A 19,282-nucleotide genomic window follows, 5' to 3' on the forward strand; every position below is an offset into this window, starting at 1 on the left:
ATCTGATTTGGCCGATTCCGACCGATCCATCCTAATTTTGTTCCACGGTCAAAAAACTGATTCCCATTCCAATTCCGATTTCAATTTTTCCTTCTATGGTTTATTCTCTTAGTTAATTTTTCTGAGTTTACTTCGCAGTCAATGGTGGGATCGAGGTGATGTGAAGATAGAATAATTAGTGGTGAAAGACTTGTACATGGCGACAGGAGAAGACCTTGACTAAGTCAACTATCTTTTAAGCCCAAAGAATTACACTATGTTTACAGAAAACATGGGATTTTTCACCAAAAAAACAGACTGAAGTCGTGGGAAAAAGATTATAGCTTACCTTTTTCTAACATTCATGCCAAAATTACCCAGAGTAAAACTTATTCTACCTTGATGAAATATTCCAAAATTTACATACTGTGTGAGAAAACTTTTAAAATTTAAACTGACTTGTTTGTTTTTCTTCTGAAATGAAATCAGGGACATTTTCCACTATATATGACTTGCATCCATGAGAATTCTTCAAATTAATGTTGTGATTATTATTTTGTCATGAATTTAACCATGGATATAAGTCATGTTTTTGGTACAGTAATCAAACTTTGGGTAGTTAAAGAGATGCATATAGATAGTGTAGAAACTAGAAACTATAAACTACCTTCTTGGTGACATTTTTCAAAATTGTAGGGCCTAACTGCTTATCTTTCAATATACCAGTCAAGGTCAGCTAATTCCCCAAAGTGAAGAGAACTGTGCTATCGTCAATCCATGGGAAATTATATAAGAGGTTGCAAGAATAGCACGTCTGTATACATATCTTCTCCATAGTTTAGAAATAGCTATAACTTAATATCTCAGTTGGTTCCATTTTTAATGGCCACTTCAGTACTGGCTTGTCTTTTTTCCATTTTCTTCCTTCCCAGCTTCTCCAACTCATCATGTACAGATAGACTTCCATGTAATAATTCTATTGAAATTAAACCTCCTTTCTATCTCCAATCAGACGTTACAATTGATCCTAATTGTCATCGTTTTTGTCCGATTGAATGTTACAATAATTTGCCATTTCTCTTGTGGTTTTCTAATAAGCCATTACCATTGGAAAGCATCTCATATGATAACAACACCATTACTGTTCAAAATCCTTATCTTAGTAGTTCATTGAATAAATCTGGCTGTCGTAATCTTTATTTTAATTTCTCTAGTCCTATTAACTTGCACCCTGGGTTGTATGGTTCATTGACTAGTAGCCTCTCTTCTTTGAGATGTGACCCTCCTGATCATATACAATCACTACCCAAGATATTTGGAAAGGATTACAACCTTAGCTACTCGACTTCTCTCGGTGAAGATGATAAGCCTTCGCAGAATTGTTCGAGGGGAGAGAATTCCGTTGACCCATCTTTGGAGACCATTTTCTCATTCAAAAATGACAGTTCACCGCTTACTCTGCTATCTTTTAGTTACTCAAATGATCTTGTTGCGCGGCCCGGTTGCTTTGCAAACTGGACAGAGGTTTTTGATCCTGAAGATGGTAAAGGTTAGTAGCTTGTATATATTTAATCTTTTTGTAAATAATGAACAGTTCCATTTATTTTTGTAAATTTTTCTTTCCCCTTTGGCATAATTAATGGGGTCCTGACATAACAGCTCTAATAGAAACAAGATATGAGACTTTGACAGATTAAGTAAACTTTAAGCCTATACATGACTGTTCAAAATTATCACAATAATGGCTAACTTTTTTTTTTCTAATTTCCTTTTGCAAAGTTTCCTTATCTTACGAAAAGGATGGCTACCTTTTTCCTAGAGTAGATTATTCTGTTCCATTCTAAAATAAAAAATGCCTTTTACTCCATACCTAACTCAATGTTTAGCAGAAGAATTCTATAACATTTTACTTCTAGTACTGGTATTCTTTATTGCTTTTCATCAATATTTGTAGTTCCAAATTTTTTTTACTGGAGGTGTTGTTAGGAAATTTCCATATTTCTATCCTTTCCAAAATTTATGTCAAGGTCTTTGTCAAACAATGGAAAAGTATTTGAGGTTATAGGAATACGACATAGGTATAACTTCTATCTTCCTCCCCCTGCTTCTCTATCTCATGTCAAACTACACTTCCTTGTAATAATTCTAAACTAATCAATCATGACAACCGAGATATTTTCTGATATCAGCTAATTATTGAAATAATCTTATAGCTAAGACTAATATATCGCTTTGCTAACAACACATCTGGATTCGCTTGTGATCAACAGTGTAACTTGCTCACATTTTATTTGTTGTTTTCTTTCCATTCTTTGCTACTGAACGGTATTCTATTTTTTATAGTTATTGTACATTTGTACTTGCAAATTTTATTCGCTTTCCTTCAAGTGAAAAGAATGTATGAAGTCTATCTAAATTGATGATTCATTTGTGACATTTCTTTCTTTATCCATATTGCAGAGAAACACTCCCGAACAAGAGAGAAACACTTGCGAACGAGAATCATAATAGGTAAGTATAACTTCACTTTTTGTTTTACAGTAAAGTAGACGTACGTGTTGTATTATCATTACATTTTATAATATATAAAATTATGATTTTTTTCATTTAGAAGAAGAGTTAAGACATCTCTTTCATGGAGGGCTTCAATAATATTCTGAGATTTATAGTTGAAATAACTAATTTATAATTGGATTTGGTGTTGGACCCATATATTTAACTAGATCAATTATTCATTTTGGTTTTGTCAAATATCAATTAAACAAGACTGGATACTAATCAACCAAATATCTATGACCAAACACTAAAAATGCACATACGATTTATCGAAAAAATTTCTCGAACATTAAAACCAATTCCATTGACTACAGTTAATTGATTTCTAAAATTTTTCTCAATCAACCTACCTCTTTCTCTGCTCCATTTCTTATGGAGGCAAACAAATACTTTGAGACTCTCAATTGGGATAAAGAAAATTTAGCATGGTTGCGTTGGAAACTGAGATAAAGCTCCTTGGAAAGTTAACTTCATCTAGCTCATGGAATGTTCAAATTTTAAACATTTTATTACCCTTTGATATGATTCTAACTTTGATTTGATTACCCTTCAGTGTGCGTTGTGGGATTCACATTTGTGCTTGCATTTGGTGGTTTGTTGTTTTTCTTCTACAAACACAAGAAACTGAGATTGATCTCTTCATCATCGAAGCTTCTGGTACAAAGAGAGGTTTCTGATCAATACTTTCATGACCCGGAGATGTTTGGGTCGTTACACACTCAGATTTTCTCTTATGAAGAACTTCTGGAGGCAACTGAAGGATTTAGTGAATCAAAAAAGCTCGGTGATGGAGGTTTTGGCATTGTGTATAAAGGTAATAATATTATCACTTGTATTGTAAGATAAATGTTTTGGCATTCAACATTGATCTCATTTATTATTTTTCTTTCAAAGTGCTTTCTCAACTTTCTGAAAATAAAATTAATTATTATTTTGGAGAAAAATATGTCAGTCTGAATTCTATTGGAGCACGAATGATATTTTTTTAAAAGAAATCATTTTTGGATATTAAGGTAAATACTATCACTAGTGATGTAAGGTAAATGTTTTGGCTTTTTTTTTAATTCAATATTGATCTCATTTATTAACTTCTCCTTTTTTTCAAAATGCTTTCTCAACTTTTGAAAATAAAATTATTATTTTGAAGAAAAATATCTCTGTTTTTAGTGTGAGCTAGCAAAGTTTGATATATACCTACTAACTCAGGGCCTTGAATTCTATTGGAGCACTTATGATAATTTTTTTAAAGAAAGTAATTTTGGATACTAATGAGGTTGTTAATTAGTAATTAACAATTGGACATTTTTTAGGGATACTCAAAGATGGACGCATAGTGGCAGTAAAGCGTCTTTACAAGAACAACTTCAAAAGCACCGAGCAATTTATGAACGAAGTCCAAATTCTCTCCGGTCTCCACCATCCAAATCTCGTTACCCTCTATGGAAGCACCGCATGCTCCAGCCGGGAGCTGCTTCTTGTCTATGAGTTTGTCCCCAATGGCACCATTGCTGACCATCTCCATGGACCCTGCTCTAGCAAGAATGCACTAACCTGGCAGATTCGCTTGTCAATTGCTATCGAGACGGCAAATGCTCTTGCATATTTACACGCAGTTGAGCCCCCGATAATTCATCGAGATGTCAAGACGAATAATATATTACTAGATGATTGTTTCCATGTAAAGGTTGGTGATTTTGGTTTGTCACGTTTGTTCCCATTGGATGTGACACATGTTTCGACTGTCCCTCAAGGTACGCCTGGGTATGTGGACCCGGTGTACTACCAGTGCTTCCATCTTACTGACAAGAGTGACGTATACAGTTTTGGGGTTGTTTTGATTGAGTTGATTTCGTCAAAGCAGGCTGTGGATTTGAGCAGGAGCAAAGATGAGATCAACCTTGCTAATATGGCCTTAAACAAAATACAGAGGTGTCAGTTGGACGAGTTGGTGGACCCGGCATTCAGGTCAAATTGGGAGGTGAGGTGCGTGGTTTCTTTGGTTGCTGAGCTAGCATTTCGATGTTTGCAACCTAATAGGGAAATGAGACCATCTATTAAGGAGGTATTAGAGACACTGAGAGTGATCGAAAAAGGGGACTATAATGGAGATAAAATGGTTAAGGAAAATATGACAAAGGAAGAAACTTATTTGTTAAAGTGTGAAACAAATTACTTTTCTTCTGATTCCATGACTGATAGTTGGAAGAGCAGCTCGACGACACCTAATACTAGTGGATAAGGTACTAACATTTTGCTATTTAATTACAACTATTTTTATGTTTTCTAGGGGGGGTGTACTCATGGTTTGGAAACTCAGCTGAGTTCGGTCGAGTTAACTCGATATCAGTCGGGTCCGATCTGAGTTTTACCCTAGTATCGCGCCCATGCGAGTTTTTCATCAAAATTCAGTTTAACAGTTTTTGATTCGGCTGAGTTATCCGATTTTCAGGTCAAGTCAGATCGTGTTTCACCCAGGTCAGACCAATTTTTTTCTATTTATTTTTAGTACAAAACGAGTTTATGTCAAAAAAATTCAAGTTTTCGATCCAATATAGCTGATTCTGGCCAATTTATCCGATTCCGATTCCATTGTCAAGTGACCGATTTCAATTCCGATTTTCAGAACCATGGGTGTACATATAGAATATAGAGTAATAGAGTAAATTATTACATGAGAATACATTTGTATGATTGCGCGACTGTTGTACAGTATTTTTTTTTTTTTAAAAAAGATGTTTTGAATTTTTGCTTTCCAATACACTTCACTATTCTTGGTGCCTTTTAATTTTGTTAGTTGAGATACGCGAAGTGATTTTATTTTATTTTATTTTGTAATTTGAATTTACTTTTAGTATGGTAGGTACGTACTATGTTCTTCAATTCATGGCAATGCATGGTGCAGAGTAATACAGTGTACTAAATATGGCAATGGAACTTTGTTATTCAATTCAATGTAGTTATTGTTCAATGTGAACATTAATCATACTCTCTGTTCGGTGTGTTCAATCCTTGAATTTTACTTCATTGTCAAAACTTACTATGTTTGTTTGTAGATTGAATTTCATTTAGGGATCGACTAACAGTCCCCCTACTTCAGTCCCCTATCTGTCCCCCGCACTAAAAGACAAAAAAAATAGTTAAAACGTGCTAACTACCACCAAAGAGCAAGATTAATGCTATTTTATTAATAGTCAAAACGTATAGTATTCATACCTACGAATTTATAGTATTCATACTTATTATCAGAACCATTCGTCATATGTAAACACAACCTGGAGGGGACCAGTAATGACCAGGGGGACCGTTGACGTCTTGTGACAGCCTGGATTGAGGACCGCAACCGTCTGAAAGCGACATTTGCCAAGATTGGGGACCACTACAGCGAATCTATATATTATTCATATCTAAATAAAGAAGTATTCATATCTAAACAAATGAAGTATTCATACTGACGATTACGAAGTATTCATACATGTATGAAATAATTTATACAATTCAAAATTTAAAGTCAGATTCATCTCTCTCACCCCACCTCTTCCAAGAAGTATTCATACTGACGATTACGAAGTATTCATACATGTTTGAAATAATTTATACAATTCAAAATTCATTGTCATATTCATCTCTCTCACCCCTCCTCTTCCAAGAAGTATGCATATCTAACAAATGAAGTATTCATATCTACTTGGTCAAATTTTGTTGTTACTGTGATGCATATGTTTTACCAATTTGAAGACATGAAGTATTCATATCTACTTGGTCAAATTTTACTGTTACTGTGATGTATATATTTTACTAATAGTTAAGACATGAAGTATTCATATCTACTCATTTGTGTTATTATTTTTTTCATCCACACATCATCTGATTTATTGATATCTAAAACACTTAGTATTCATACTTAAGCGTGAAAGTGTGTATTGTTATGAAACAATATTTGACTTTAATTATTTTGATATTTATAGATAATAGTAACCATATTAACATTTGTATTCATACCTATGAATATATGTACGAATATTAATGTTAAATAAATTTTTAATACATTGAGCATTTTATCGAGCACCTCATGGTCATTATCTTTGATCTCCTTAAGGAACTGGCAAGAAACCCTGGTTCTTTCATCAAGCACTAGAATCTCAATTAGGGCATCGTTTGTGGATCCCGTGTGGGCATACTTGATTTGCCGGCCAACCCAGATGAAAAACTTGATACATAATTTGGGGTTTTTGACACTTAACCATCTCAATCACAAAAGAATCATTCATTTTTTCTCTAAATTGCCTCAAAATTTCAGGATTTTGTCATCACAGTGTTGCAATTCAGAGGTCGAAGAGGTGATGTAGGTGAGGTAGTGGTGCTCAGAGAGAGGCATCGATGGTGAAAGCTGAAGCGGTGGGGTGGTGACGATGGGTTCCATTGCCCCGGCTGCTGCCACTCTCGCCATCTCTTCTCCCTCTCGTAGGTAACCCCACGATCAAGTCAATTGATCGCGCCCTTGCCGTCAATGAGGAACTTCTGAGTCTGGAACTCGGATCCACCTTCGGTGCCAGGTTGCCGATTCGAGAAGAATGGTTGGAGAAGAAGTGAGCAGGGGTAGCAAAAGGGGATCCAAGGAATACTCTACGAGCGCTAATGAAGCTCTCAGGTGGAGGTCATTGAGGCAGGGAGTGGGTTCGAGTGGCGGAGGCTGTTGAGATTGATCGGGATATGAAGGTTTTTCTTTCGAAGAGGGGTTAGATCCAATTGGAGAGAAAGCTGGTTTCTTTTTTTATTAAAGTCTTTTGACTTTGACTTTGACAGTTAGTGAGACTGATTAGTTAGGGGGACAAATAGGGGACTAGATAGCGGGGGATGAAATCATTACTCTTTCATTTATACCCTCAAACAGTTTGAGTCAAACTGACTATGTTTCAATTTTCTTTTTCTTTTCTTTTCTTTTCTTTTTTTTTAGCAAAGACTATGTATAAAACTTGAAAGACAGTGGGACTTTGTTCAAGCCGTTTTTTATTTGTAGCATTTAAAAAAATTAAAATTCAAAAAGTAGTATGCAGTTGGATTAAAATTGAATTCTAGCATAATCGTATAGTAGAGATTATTAGATAATCGGTTTAAATAGCACCTTTGTGTCGCTTTTTTTTTAACAAAGCAAAATCGACTGGTACAGACAACTTATTAGGTCAGATATAATATGGACCGTCTGATTCAAAATGGACGGAACAGTCTCGCCTTGTACTGTCCGATGAATTAGCGCCTGTGCGGCTGTGCACAATTCAACTCGCGTGCAGAGGCAAATTTGCTGGGAGGATTTCAGCAACCCTGTTATCTTCTCTTTCTCTCTCTCCTTTCTCTTCTCCTCTCTCTCTCCATCTCTTCTCAAAAGAGTGAGAAAGAGAAATTAAAGAGAGAAATAGAGAGAGGATAATAGAGTCGCTGAAATTCGGGGATGATTTTAGCTGATCTGAATTGAACTGTAGAACATGGTTTGGAAAACTGGCCGATTCCAAGTTGACTCAGTCGAGTTATAACGGAATTGGCCGGAGATAATCTGATTTTTTCCTGAGTTAACTTGGCTATATAAGTTATATATAGAAAATGAAATTTTTTTTAATGTGTCATTCTTTTTTAAAATATAGAACAAAATACTCTACTTTCAAAAATTTTAATAAAATGTCATTGTAGACCCCACTTATTCTTTTTCTTTCCCTCCCTCTTCATTCTTCTTATTTACTCTCATCTATATTTTGCTTATGTAAAATATACAATTGTGATTTTATTAAGGTTTGAATAACTTTTATTTTTTATGTGTATAAATTATTTATACAAATAAAAAAATAAAAGTTATTCAAAACTTAAATAAAATCACAATTATATATTTTAGACTAGTAATCGTGCTCGTGCACAGCAACGGGAGCAAATTATGTAGTAGAAAACATTAAGCTCCTTAATAAGGAGGAGAGATAATTTAAATCAAATTTGTAGAGAAAAATAGTTAAATACTATATTTATCTACAAGATAACACATGTGAACTCTAGTGTAGTGGTAAGAATTTTGGCACCAACAGAATCCAATGGGTTCGAATCCCGCCTTCAGCAGAAAAAAAGAAAAATGGTGTGCGGTACACAGGCTTGGCCCACAGGTACCGTGCGTGGTTCAGAGGTAAGAATTTTGGTTCAGAGGCTTGGCCCACAGGTACCGTGCGTGGTAAGAATTTTGGCACCAACAGAATCCAATGGGTTCGAATCCCGCCTTCAGCAGAAAAAAAAAAAAAATGGTGTGCGGTACACAGGCTTGGTCCACGGGTGCGGCGCGTGGTCTACGAACACTGGGATCATATGCGGTGCGACCAATGCATACTTAAGTGCTGAAGCTCATAATTTGAAAATTTCATCTATGTGCGATCTGAAAATTCAACGGCTGAGCATCATTCCGAAAAAAAAAACAGTAAATCAAGACCCTTGTAGGATCTAGACATTAAGCTCCTTAATAAGGAGGAGAGATAAACAAAGAATATGTGAGTGTAAATAGAAAGAAGGAAGAGGGAGAGAAAAAGAGGTAACAAGTGAGGGTTACAAGAGCATTTTGTTAAGAATTTTGAAAGGTGTATTTTGTTCTATATTTTAAAAAAGAATGACACTTTGTAAATTTTCTAAAAAAATTAATAAAATTGAAGCGTAATCGAAACAATTGACCAAAATTTCACTCATTCTCTTCTTTCTGGAGCAAATGTATATTGTTTCAGTCGGATCAATTTTAGATTTTTTGCAACGACAGTTGAAATGGTTTGGGGAAAACGCATCTCAGAACGAATAAGAAGAAGATTAAATCCTTATAAAATATTGTATAGACTTGGTGTATGAATGTTGTACAGTTTTATTTTGAAAACATAACATGGTTTACGGTAGAACATGTCCAGACCGGTTATAAAAATGGAGTGGAATCAGCGGATGTACAGCAAAATGTCATATTGAGGCATAGAGGTTTGCTAAACCCCTAACGGGTTGAGCCCGTTTTGCCCGACCCGTACCCGTTACCCGTGGTACCCGTACCCGTTGCCCGGGTACAGACGGGTAGACGGGTAGACGGGTACGGGTAATAAACGGACCGGACACCCCTATTTTGAAAAAAACCCATTGTACCCGTACCCGTCTACCCGCCAACCCGTACCCGCCTACCCGTACCCCTATACCCGCCTACCCGTACCCGTCTACCCGTACCCGTTACAAAATTTGAATTTCAAAATTTTTTTGGCGGCACCCCTATAGAATTCAGATCCAGTGCAATACCTGACTTAGTAGAATGAGATCTGAGGCATCAATTTTAATTTGGCATGAATCTCAAAACGGACCCCTATATCTAAACTCCATCCATCCATGTCCTTTAACTTGGCACGAATCTCAAAGCATAAAAATTCAGAAAAAAACAGAAAAGAAAAAAAAAAAAAAAAAAAAACCCGCCCGTACCCGGGGTACCCGTACCCGTCAACCCGCAACGGGTACGGGTAATAAACGGGTAGGGTAGAGGTTTTGGGAAAACTACCCGTCTACCCGTTGCGGGTTGTACCCGTACCCGTCCTACCCGTCTACCCGCCCTACCCGTTACCCCTAACGGGTTACCCGGAACGGGTCACGGGTAACCCGTTAGCAAACCACTATTGAGGCATTGATTACTAATGCTATTTTTTCGTTTGTACAAAACTTAGCTATTAATAAATGCTGTCCTATTTAATTCAATATTGATTATGCTATTAAATAGACAGTGATTTATTTTATTATTATTTTTATTATTTGACTAAAAGTAAACGGTGTAGTTGTTGACAATAGTAATTTTATTTATTTTATTTTATTTTGAATTAAGGAAAATAAAAAAAATTCTTTGAAGATAAATTAATGAATACAAAATAAAAATATGAAAATTTAAAAGTATTAAACATTTTATTTGTCTTTTGTGAATTTATTATTATTTTTTATTATTTTATGGAAGTCTATTTAATTTTTAAATTAGGTAAATATTAATTTTATAAGTAATATACTGTAAAATTGATTGTTACCTGTTCAAATTTAATTATTATGAGTGTTGGAGTATGTTATTTGACAAATTTAGTACAAAACATGCTTCTGTTAAAAAAATATGAGTTTTCAATTCAATTTGTTTGACTCAGACTGATTCACCTGATTCCAATTCTACAGTCAAATGAGCGAATCTAATTCCGATTTTAATTTTCAGAACCATACTCGAGAAGTCATTATCTTATAACATGCTCGCTATCAATTAGCAGCTTCTCACCGTAGATGTACAATGTATCAACATTTTCATACACGACGCACATGAACAGAAACCGTGTGCGATTAGCTTTTAGCACCATGTATAGCTGCGTTTTATGTAGTAGTGCATATCTTCTTTGTGTTCCCATTAGCTTGTTTTTTTTAATCAACTATCAAGTTAATTTTAAGAAAAGCTTTCACACCGAAAGTAACGTCTCCTAACATTTGTCTTTTGAATTTGTTTGGAATCAATGTGATGGACTAATAATAATGCTTTCCTGATGTTGACAGGAAAAGACTTTGACCAAGTCAACTGTCTTTTATGCTCATGTCTATTATTAAGTACACTATTGTGACTTCGGTCGAATTATTTGACACTCTAAGGATGTCTTATTAAATATTAACAATGACTTTGCTTTTTCATGGGTTGAATTGACTATTAGATATTTAAAATTCTTAAGGGCTCTTTATGATTTTTTTTTTTTTTTTTTGCGGAAAAGACCCTTAGGTCGTTGCATTTCATTAACCAAATTGGGATTACAACAGAGACATGTATAAAGTCAGAAATCCCTCATCAAAAGTCTACCAAACCTTCAAAACACAGTTTAGATTGGAAAAGTAAAGCCTATGACTAATTCACTCGATTGCCTTCCTTTCTTTGTCAGACAGTCGGCCAATTCATTTTGGTTTCGACTGATGTACTGACAAGAGAAAAAGCTGTTTTCCTTAAAGACCCTCCAAATCTCAAATAATTCCGTGTAGGCTCTCCAATCACCATCTTGAGGCGGCATCAACTGGGTTGCAATCTCAGCTACAGTACTACAATCAGTGAAAAATTTGCATGCTTGGATCCCTTTCGATTAACCAACCCCACCGCTGTCAGTAGAGCCAAGGCTTCCATTGAATTTCGCAACACCCCCTGACTTCCATATACTGATAACCCAACAATTCATGATTGATTCAGCTGAGATTGCCTTTAGGTATTTCTGGAAGGTCTCAAAGGAGGGTTGTGTAGCTGAGTATGTGCAATCATTCCTTACACGCTATATAGGGCTCTTTATGATCAGTTGGTCATCTATTAGATATTTTCAGAGAAGATATATCATATATAATACTTGTCTTTCACTTGGCTAGAGATTTCTTTGCTTTGCTCATTGATATTTAGTCTTTTAATAGTTTAGGGGAGCTCCTGAGAGGAACCTTGCGATAAAACTTCCCCTTTTCTATTTGTTTTATGACCTCTTCTCCCTTCTTCATCTTTTAATTAATTAAAGAATATTTTTTTCCTTTTGTGTGCTTAATTTTTCTTAATGTTTCTCTCATTTATTTGTTTTGCTTCCCTGTTCTTCCTTCACCCCTGCTTATCTACCTCATGCCTGCCCCTGCTAAAACCATATGAAGAACAATGCAACAAATCTCTTGAGATAAAATCTCCTTTCTTCCTAATAAATGAAACAAAAAACATTTGTGAAAGTGCAATAAATATCAAGTGCTTTCATGAAAATCGTACACGAGTCTATCCATTTCACACGGCAAACTACTGGTTTTCTTTGGAAAAAATTCGCTACTCCACAAATAACTTAATAGTTAGCGATCCCACACTTGAAAAAGAAATAAATTCATCAAACTGTGGAAACCTCCTATTCTCCCTCCTAACACCCCAACAGTTTGATTTTGATCTGTTTTCGTCTTTTAGTACAAACATCAAGTCCTTTTGTGAATCTCCAAATTTGTCCTCTCAAAGCCCAATTTTGGATGAAGAGTATACCTTAAACTATTCAGCTACAACTAACAAATATCTTCCTAGCAACTGTTCTAGGAAAGCTCCAGAAGCATCTTTTGAGTTGGAGTTTTCATTTGATGATGATGGGAGTGTGTTTCTTTTGTCAGCTAAATATTCCTATAAATTTCTATCTCAGCAAGGATGCTTCAATCAAAACATACTCGGAGGCGACTATAAAAGTTAGTGGCTCATGGAAGAAAGACCACATTAATTTTTTTTTTAATTTGTTTATTTCTTGAAGCTCATATTATGTTACCAATGCATAATACTTGCGTTTATTTTATCTTCTGGTTTGTAACACATAACTGACACTGATGTACTCTGTAATTTTCAGATACCAGTACTAATACAGGAAAGACAAATCGAGCAACAAGGAAAAACATTTTGATAGGTAAGGATAGTTTTTCTCTGTCATGATTGATCTTATTGTGAAAAATATTGTAATTACTCTGCCTGGTTGCATATAATATAAGATTTGATGAACGATTATAACATTAAATTCATCATTGGGACCATTCTTCATCCTCTCTTTTTTGGATAGGAGCACTTTTAATAAAACCTATTATAATTTAAATATATGCTACTTTACACATGCAGTATGTCGTTTTTCAGGTGTACCAGTGGGAATTGCTGGACTACTTGTTTTGTTTCTTATCTGTCTAACACTGTACAAGCACAAGAAATTGAAGTCCATCTCGTCTTCATCAGAACTTCTTACAAGAGGAAGCACTTCTGATCAGTACTTTCATGACCTAGACATGACTGGACTGCAATGCACTCAGATTTTCTCTTATGAAGAACTTGAGGAAGCAACTGAAGGATTTAGTGCATCAAAAGAACTGGGTGATGGCGGCTTTGGAACTGTATATAAAGGTAAGTATAATCAATTCTGGCATTTTTACCCTAATTATTATTAGTTTGGCTACATTGCTTATTTTTGTCTATTTTTTTTTTTAAAGTTAGATATCACTGATGAATAAAAGGGAAAAAAAAAATACTACATCAGAAAAAAGGAAAAACAAATAGCATTCCAGGAAGCCAGAAAAAAAAAAAATTGTGTGCTACCAGCATCTAGTATACAGTTGAGTGCTGGTAGAACTCGTCTTACTGAGTTATTGCTAAAGCATTTGCATTGTAAAATTGGCCTGATTACTTCATCAACTGACCCCCATTTATTTTTAAAAATATGGTGCTTAGACATGATTTTAGTGTATAGTTTAGAGTAAAATGCTATAGGTACTATAAAATTGACCCCACAAACTTTTTGTGAAAATTATATGATTGACCCCCATTGCGTGTTTGATTCCTATAAGTTGTAATAGGAATAACAAACCCAACTGATTCAGTTAGTGACTAATGATCAGTTGGGTTTGTTATTCCTATTAAGTTGAAAGTCTGCTTCCGCCTCTATTACAATCAGGAAATAACAATGTAAGATATCAATAGGAAATTTAAGGGATGGGCGTGTAGTTGCAGTGAAGCGTCTCTACAAGAACAGCTACAAAAGAACCGAGCAATTTTTGAATGAAGTTGAAATCCTTTCCCATGTCCACCACCCAAATCTTGTCACTCTCTATGGCTGCACGGCCCGCACCAGCGAAGAATTACTTCTCGTCTATGAATTTGTCCCCAATGGAACCATTGCTGATCACCTCCATGGGCCCCGCTTGTCTGAGAACATCCTCACCTGGCCCATCCGCCTATCAATTGCCATTGAAACAGCCAATGCCTTGTCTTATCTACATGCAGTGGAACCCCAGATTATTCATCGAGATGTTAAAACGAATAATATTTTGCTTGATGATATATTTCATGTCAAAGTCGGTGATTTTGGTTTGTCACGGTTATTCCCCTTGGATGTAACTCATGTGTCCACTGTTCCCCAGGGAACACCCGGGTATGTTGACCCGGTGTATCACCAGTGCTATAAACTTACTGATAAAAGTGATGTTTACAGTTTCGGAGTCGTCTTGGTGGAGTTGATTTCATCAAAACCGGCTGTGGATATGGCAAGGAGTTGTGATGAGATTAATCTAGCTAATCTAGCATTGAATAAAATACAAAGGGATGAGGTAGATGAGTTGGTGGACCCAGCTCTTGGGTTCCAGTCTGATTTAGAGGTGAGGCAGATGGTTACTTCAATGGCTAAACTGGCCTTTCGGTGCTTACAGTCTGCTAGAGATATGAGACCGTCTATGAAGGAGGTTTTAGAGGTGTTGACGGTGATACAGAATGGCGGTTATGAGAGAGAGAAAATAACAGAGATTAGCCCGAGTAAAGAAGAGGCGCATTTATTGGAAGGAGAGGCAATGTTTTCTCCAAACACAGTGATTAGTGGTTGGATGAGTAAGTTCACAACTCCAAATATCAGTAGTTGATTTGATTTACCAGTATGTATTATTAGATGCATGAGAATTGCTGTTATGGATAACCACAAGCTGTAGAGTGTAGATATAGGCAGTTTTTTCGTATGATATTATGGCTTTCACAGGAAATATTTTTTTTATGTATATACACACACACATATATTTTTTTCAGTGTGTGCAATAAAATAATGATATAAAATATTTGAATGAATAAAATATTAGCTGTCTTTGTCCATGGTACTGTCCTTGTGAATGACAGGTACAGTATATTGATTACTGGGATGCTTCCATGCTTGAGGTAAAATTTGTGCAATACGTCCCTTCACAGAATATGAGCATTTTTAGTATATTGTTGCTAATTTGTTAAAAATTTAACTGTTAACATTATGTTTGGATGAACTGAGAAGAGCGAGAATAGCGCTGTTCCGATCCATCCAAACATACTAAATTGCTATTCGGAACAGTGAGATTAGCGTTGTTTCGCTATTCCTACAAAAAATCGGAATAGCAATTGGTGCTCTCTCAAATGTTCAATCCCTCCATCGCTATTCTAAATGTTCAATCCAAACAACATTTTCGCTATTCTAAATAGCACCACATCAACACTATTCTCACACTCTTCCAAAAATCACTATTCTCATCTACTATTCTCAAATAGTAGCTATTCTAACTATTCTAGAGTGCATCCAAACGTCGTCAATTGCTGTCTTGGTATGGAATAAACATTGCTGTCATCGTGATCGTTACTGTCGTCGTCATCATGATCATTGGAAAATAACTTATCATTTGGATCACCTAATAATCTGATAAAACTAGTAACTAGGTGAAGTAAAATGTATTAGAACTGCTTTTGAAAATGAAATGAGATGATGATGCGAAAGATCTCATGGACCAGACAATTAGTAAGACTAATGAAGTAATGATTAAAGTGCTTGATCGAGTTGAAGATAGCTTATTTGAATGTATATAATCATTTTATGTACTTTGGGCATTCACTACTCTATTTAACTGAAGGATTTGTACTGCTCTGCTGCATATTACTCTATTAACGGATTTTATTGTTGTTTAATTCTTTGTGAAATGAGCTTTCAACCATAATTTATTTCACAAGTCAATGCGTCCCATCCTCCCAACTTTTATTTTATATCCTATAAATTAATTGGGTTCAATGTGTGCCGAATTTTTTATTAATAGAAATAAAATAAATAAAATATCGAAATTCAAGAGTACTGTTGAGTCTTTTCGAAAAATAGATAGGATGGGTTGTGTTAACCCATCCCACCGGACGGGTCTAATTAACCCGTCCCGGTTACTCCTTAATCAAATTCGCGAAAAAAAAAAAAACCGGACGGGTTTACAGGACCCATCCCGAATTAAAAAAAAAAAAAAAAAAAACCCGGACGGGTTTACAAGACCCGTCCCAAAAAAAAAAAAAAAAAAACGTGGATTTACCTGTCGTAGAGCCCAGCAGATATTTACTTTGCATATTTCTTTTGTTTTTTTTTTAGTTCGGGACGGGTCCTGTAAACCCGTCCGGTTTTTTTTTTTTTTTTTTTTTAATAATTCGGGATGGGTCCTGTAAACCCGTCCGGGTTTTTTTTTTTTTCGCGAATTTGATTAAGGAGGGAGTAACCGGGACGGGTTAATTAGACCCGTCCGGTGGGACGGGTTGTGACAACCCGATCTACCTACTTTTCGCAAATATTCAAAAGTAACCCCGTTTTTCGATATTTCTTTTATTTTATTTCTATTAATAAAAAATTCGGTCAATGTGTGCGAGCCCCTCACATAATAAAGCAAACGGGTCAATTTGATGTGTTCTGTTATCAATAGAACTGGATGTAAATGTTGTACAAAGAGATTTTTGTGAAATATCTGTCCACTTTAATGTGTTGTGCTGAGAATTTGTACTGAGTAAGATTTAGATGTTATCAATAGCATAAGTTTTTTCATGATATTGCCTGAAATATTTATCATATAAATTTCAAACTCGATCTGAGTAGTTCAATAAATTAGTTATATAATGAACTTGTAGAATACTTATTTTTAATATTTTTAGAACCCTTTTACTATTTTTTATAATTTATGAAAGATGGCAAAAAAATGATCTAAGATATTAGTAATTTTCTTTTATTTAAGTTATTTTTTGTTATCCATAAATCATAAAAAATAGTAAAAAGTTTTCAAAAATACTAAAATTGATATTCTACAAGTTCATTATATAACCAAATTTAATGAGTTACTTAGATCGAAGTTTGAAATTTATACAATAAATTTTTGAGGTAATAACACGGAATGCCTTGTCATATGCATAGCAGCTTTACTTGTTTCTACTTATCAATAAAATGTACTTCTAAACTGCGCTGGTGATTTATTTAAAAAATATAATGTGAACCATATATCAATAAACTATTATTTTATTTTTAAAAACTTCTTATTTTAATTCGAAATTAATATCAATATTTTCCAAGTTAATCTTTTATTAATGCACCTCGATTTTTTGCTTTTATATTTTTTTTTGAAGAAAATGCATTAAAGCCCGTTTCAATAAAGAAACATACAATTCTTACAAGCTAAATCCCAGATCAACATCTGATCACAAAAGACATCCAAACCATGTTTGCAAAAACCACATAAAACAATGCATGCATCCTTCCATATCAATTTCCAACTATGTAGTAGTAACCATATATCAGGTAGTTGGTCAATTAATTACAAAAATTTTCCCTTAATCAGCATCAATATCAACGACCACCAGAGACACCTCCTTGTATACTACAAGGGGATTGCAATTGCGCAAATATGCAATCCAATATCCTCTGGCATCCAGTCTGTCACCTCCTCCTTGATTGTGCCAGAAAGGCAGAAACTTGTGCTCAGAACTTGTTTGATGAAATGTCTGAAAGAAACCTTGTAGCTTGGGATTTTAATTTTACCAGTCTTGCCATGGGAAAGTCTGCTTTGAGGTTTTTGTCATGTGCAGACACAATGAAAATAAACCAAATGACTTCACTTTTTGTTAGATTCTTGTGTAGTTGCAACTTGCTTAGAAACTCCGGATTCCTTCTAAGAATCAATGTTTTTCACCAAGCCTTGCATGTTCATTTGTAAAACATTCAGCCACTGGTATCGCCTCTTGACACCCCTTATTTTATCTCCATTAACACCATCCTTAACTGGCACATGCTTTCCCTAACTAGCAGTACAGTGTTATAAAAAACGGTATGCGCTTGTCGGACGGATAGAGTACCGCCAAGCGATTAATTGAGAATAATCGGAAACAATTGGTCATAATCGAGAATAATCAACCGATTAGTCGAAAAAAATCCATGACAGTTTGATCGCCGGCAATGACTAATCAGCCTAAATGGCTGTTTGTTACAGCACGGGTAGAGGTTGGGCACGGGTATGACGGGTATCTCGGGTAGGATATCCCGGGTATTTTTTTTCAAAAACCGTGCCCTGCCCGTTCTATACCCGTGCCCATTGTACCCTTGAGGGGCAGGGCGGTCCGGGTAGGGCAGTCCGGTCCGGTCCGGTTTTTTTTTTTTTTTAACAGTGCCAGATGGAGGGAAGGGGGAATTTCGAATTTTGATTTTTAAATTAAAGTGGGTCGGGTATAGGGGCAGGGCACGGGTACGGGTACAGGGGTACGCGGGTACGGGTATGGTCAAGTACGGATATGGTCAGTCCAGGTATGGTCGGGTTTTTGTCCAAAAAAGGGTGACCGGCCCGTTTTTTGCCCGTACCCGTGTACCCGTTTACCCGACCTATACCCGGACTCGGGCACCCCGGGCATAGGGTACAGGCGGGCAGGGCACGGGCTACCCGCAGCGGGTATAATCAATACTCTAAGCACTGCTGCTATCACCTTTCGAGCTGTACAATCCATGTGACATGTACGAGAGCCCTGCATTAATTGTACTGCTTGATTTAGAACTGGTTCAGCCATGATTGAGGCGGGTATGTGAATTTTCTATGGATATGTGAGTTCAAGACTGAAATGAAATGAAACTAAAAGGCTGATAATTAAAAATAAAAATAAAAATGAAATACCATAACCCCTCTTATTCCTTAATAAAATATTCGATTTTGCCATCTCTCATCCTTACTAACAATTCTCATACACAAATTAATGCGCATTCTTAAGCACAAAATCAGCTTAATTCGTATAGAAAATCAGAAAAAACAACTGTTTCAGCATTCTTTACAACCATATCTCCATTGTTTACTCTTTCAACAACATACATGTTTTGACAAACATCCAATGCATCAAGAACCTCAAGTGCATTCGATGGCTCTAGTGACTTCAAAATGTGCTTTTCGCAATACT

General features: G+C 35.6%; 2 protein-coding genes across 5 annotated transcripts; both read left to right on the forward strand.

Annotated features, from left to right (window-relative positions):
- Window positions 1–640: 640 nt before the first annotated feature.
- Window positions 641–5,402, forward strand: LOC144548644 (LEAF RUST 10 DISEASE-RESISTANCE LOCUS RECEPTOR-LIKE PROTEIN KINASE-like 1.1). Of its 4 annotated transcripts, none has more exons than XM_078297359.1 (5): window positions 641–1,528; window positions 2,440–2,490; window positions 3,089–3,349; window positions 3,846–4,775; window positions 5,388–5,402. In XM_078297359.1, the coding sequence occupies exons 1-4, from the start codon at window positions 862–864 to the stop codon at window positions 4,772–4,774; spliced, it is 1,908 nt and encodes a 635-aa protein (XP_078153485.1). In that variant the 5' UTR covers window positions 641–861; the 3' UTR covers window position 4,775; window positions 5,388–5,402. The 4 variants fall into 4 exon arrangements, with proteins under 4 accessions (XP_078153485.1, XP_078153483.1, XP_078153484.1 ...); XM_078297357.1 differs by lacking the exon at window positions 5,388–5,402 and adding an exon at window positions 4,985–5,291; XM_078297358.1 differs by lacking the exon at window positions 5,388–5,402 and adding an exon at window positions 5,159–5,291.
- A 6,626-nt stretch (window positions 5,403–12,028) lies between these two features.
- Window positions 12,029–15,174, forward strand: LOC144548706 (LEAF RUST 10 DISEASE-RESISTANCE LOCUS RECEPTOR-LIKE PROTEIN KINASE-like 1.2). Its single transcript, XM_078297436.1, has 4 exons — window positions 12,029–12,762; window positions 12,918–12,974; window positions 13,196–13,456; window positions 14,030–15,174. The coding sequence occupies exons 1-4, from the start codon at window positions 12,111–12,113 to the stop codon at window positions 14,959–14,961; spliced, it is 1,902 nt and encodes a 633-aa protein (XP_078153562.1). The 5' UTR covers window positions 12,029–12,110; the 3' UTR covers window positions 14,962–15,174.
- Window positions 15,175–19,282: the final 4,108 nt, after the last annotated feature.

Source organism: Carex rostrata, chromosome 33, assembly GCF_964058835.1.
Source record: "Carex rostrata chromosome 33, lpCarRost1.2, whole genome shotgun sequence".
Classification (NCBI taxonomy): Eukaryota; Viridiplantae; Streptophyta; class Magnoliopsida; order Poales; family Cyperaceae; genus Carex; species Carex rostrata.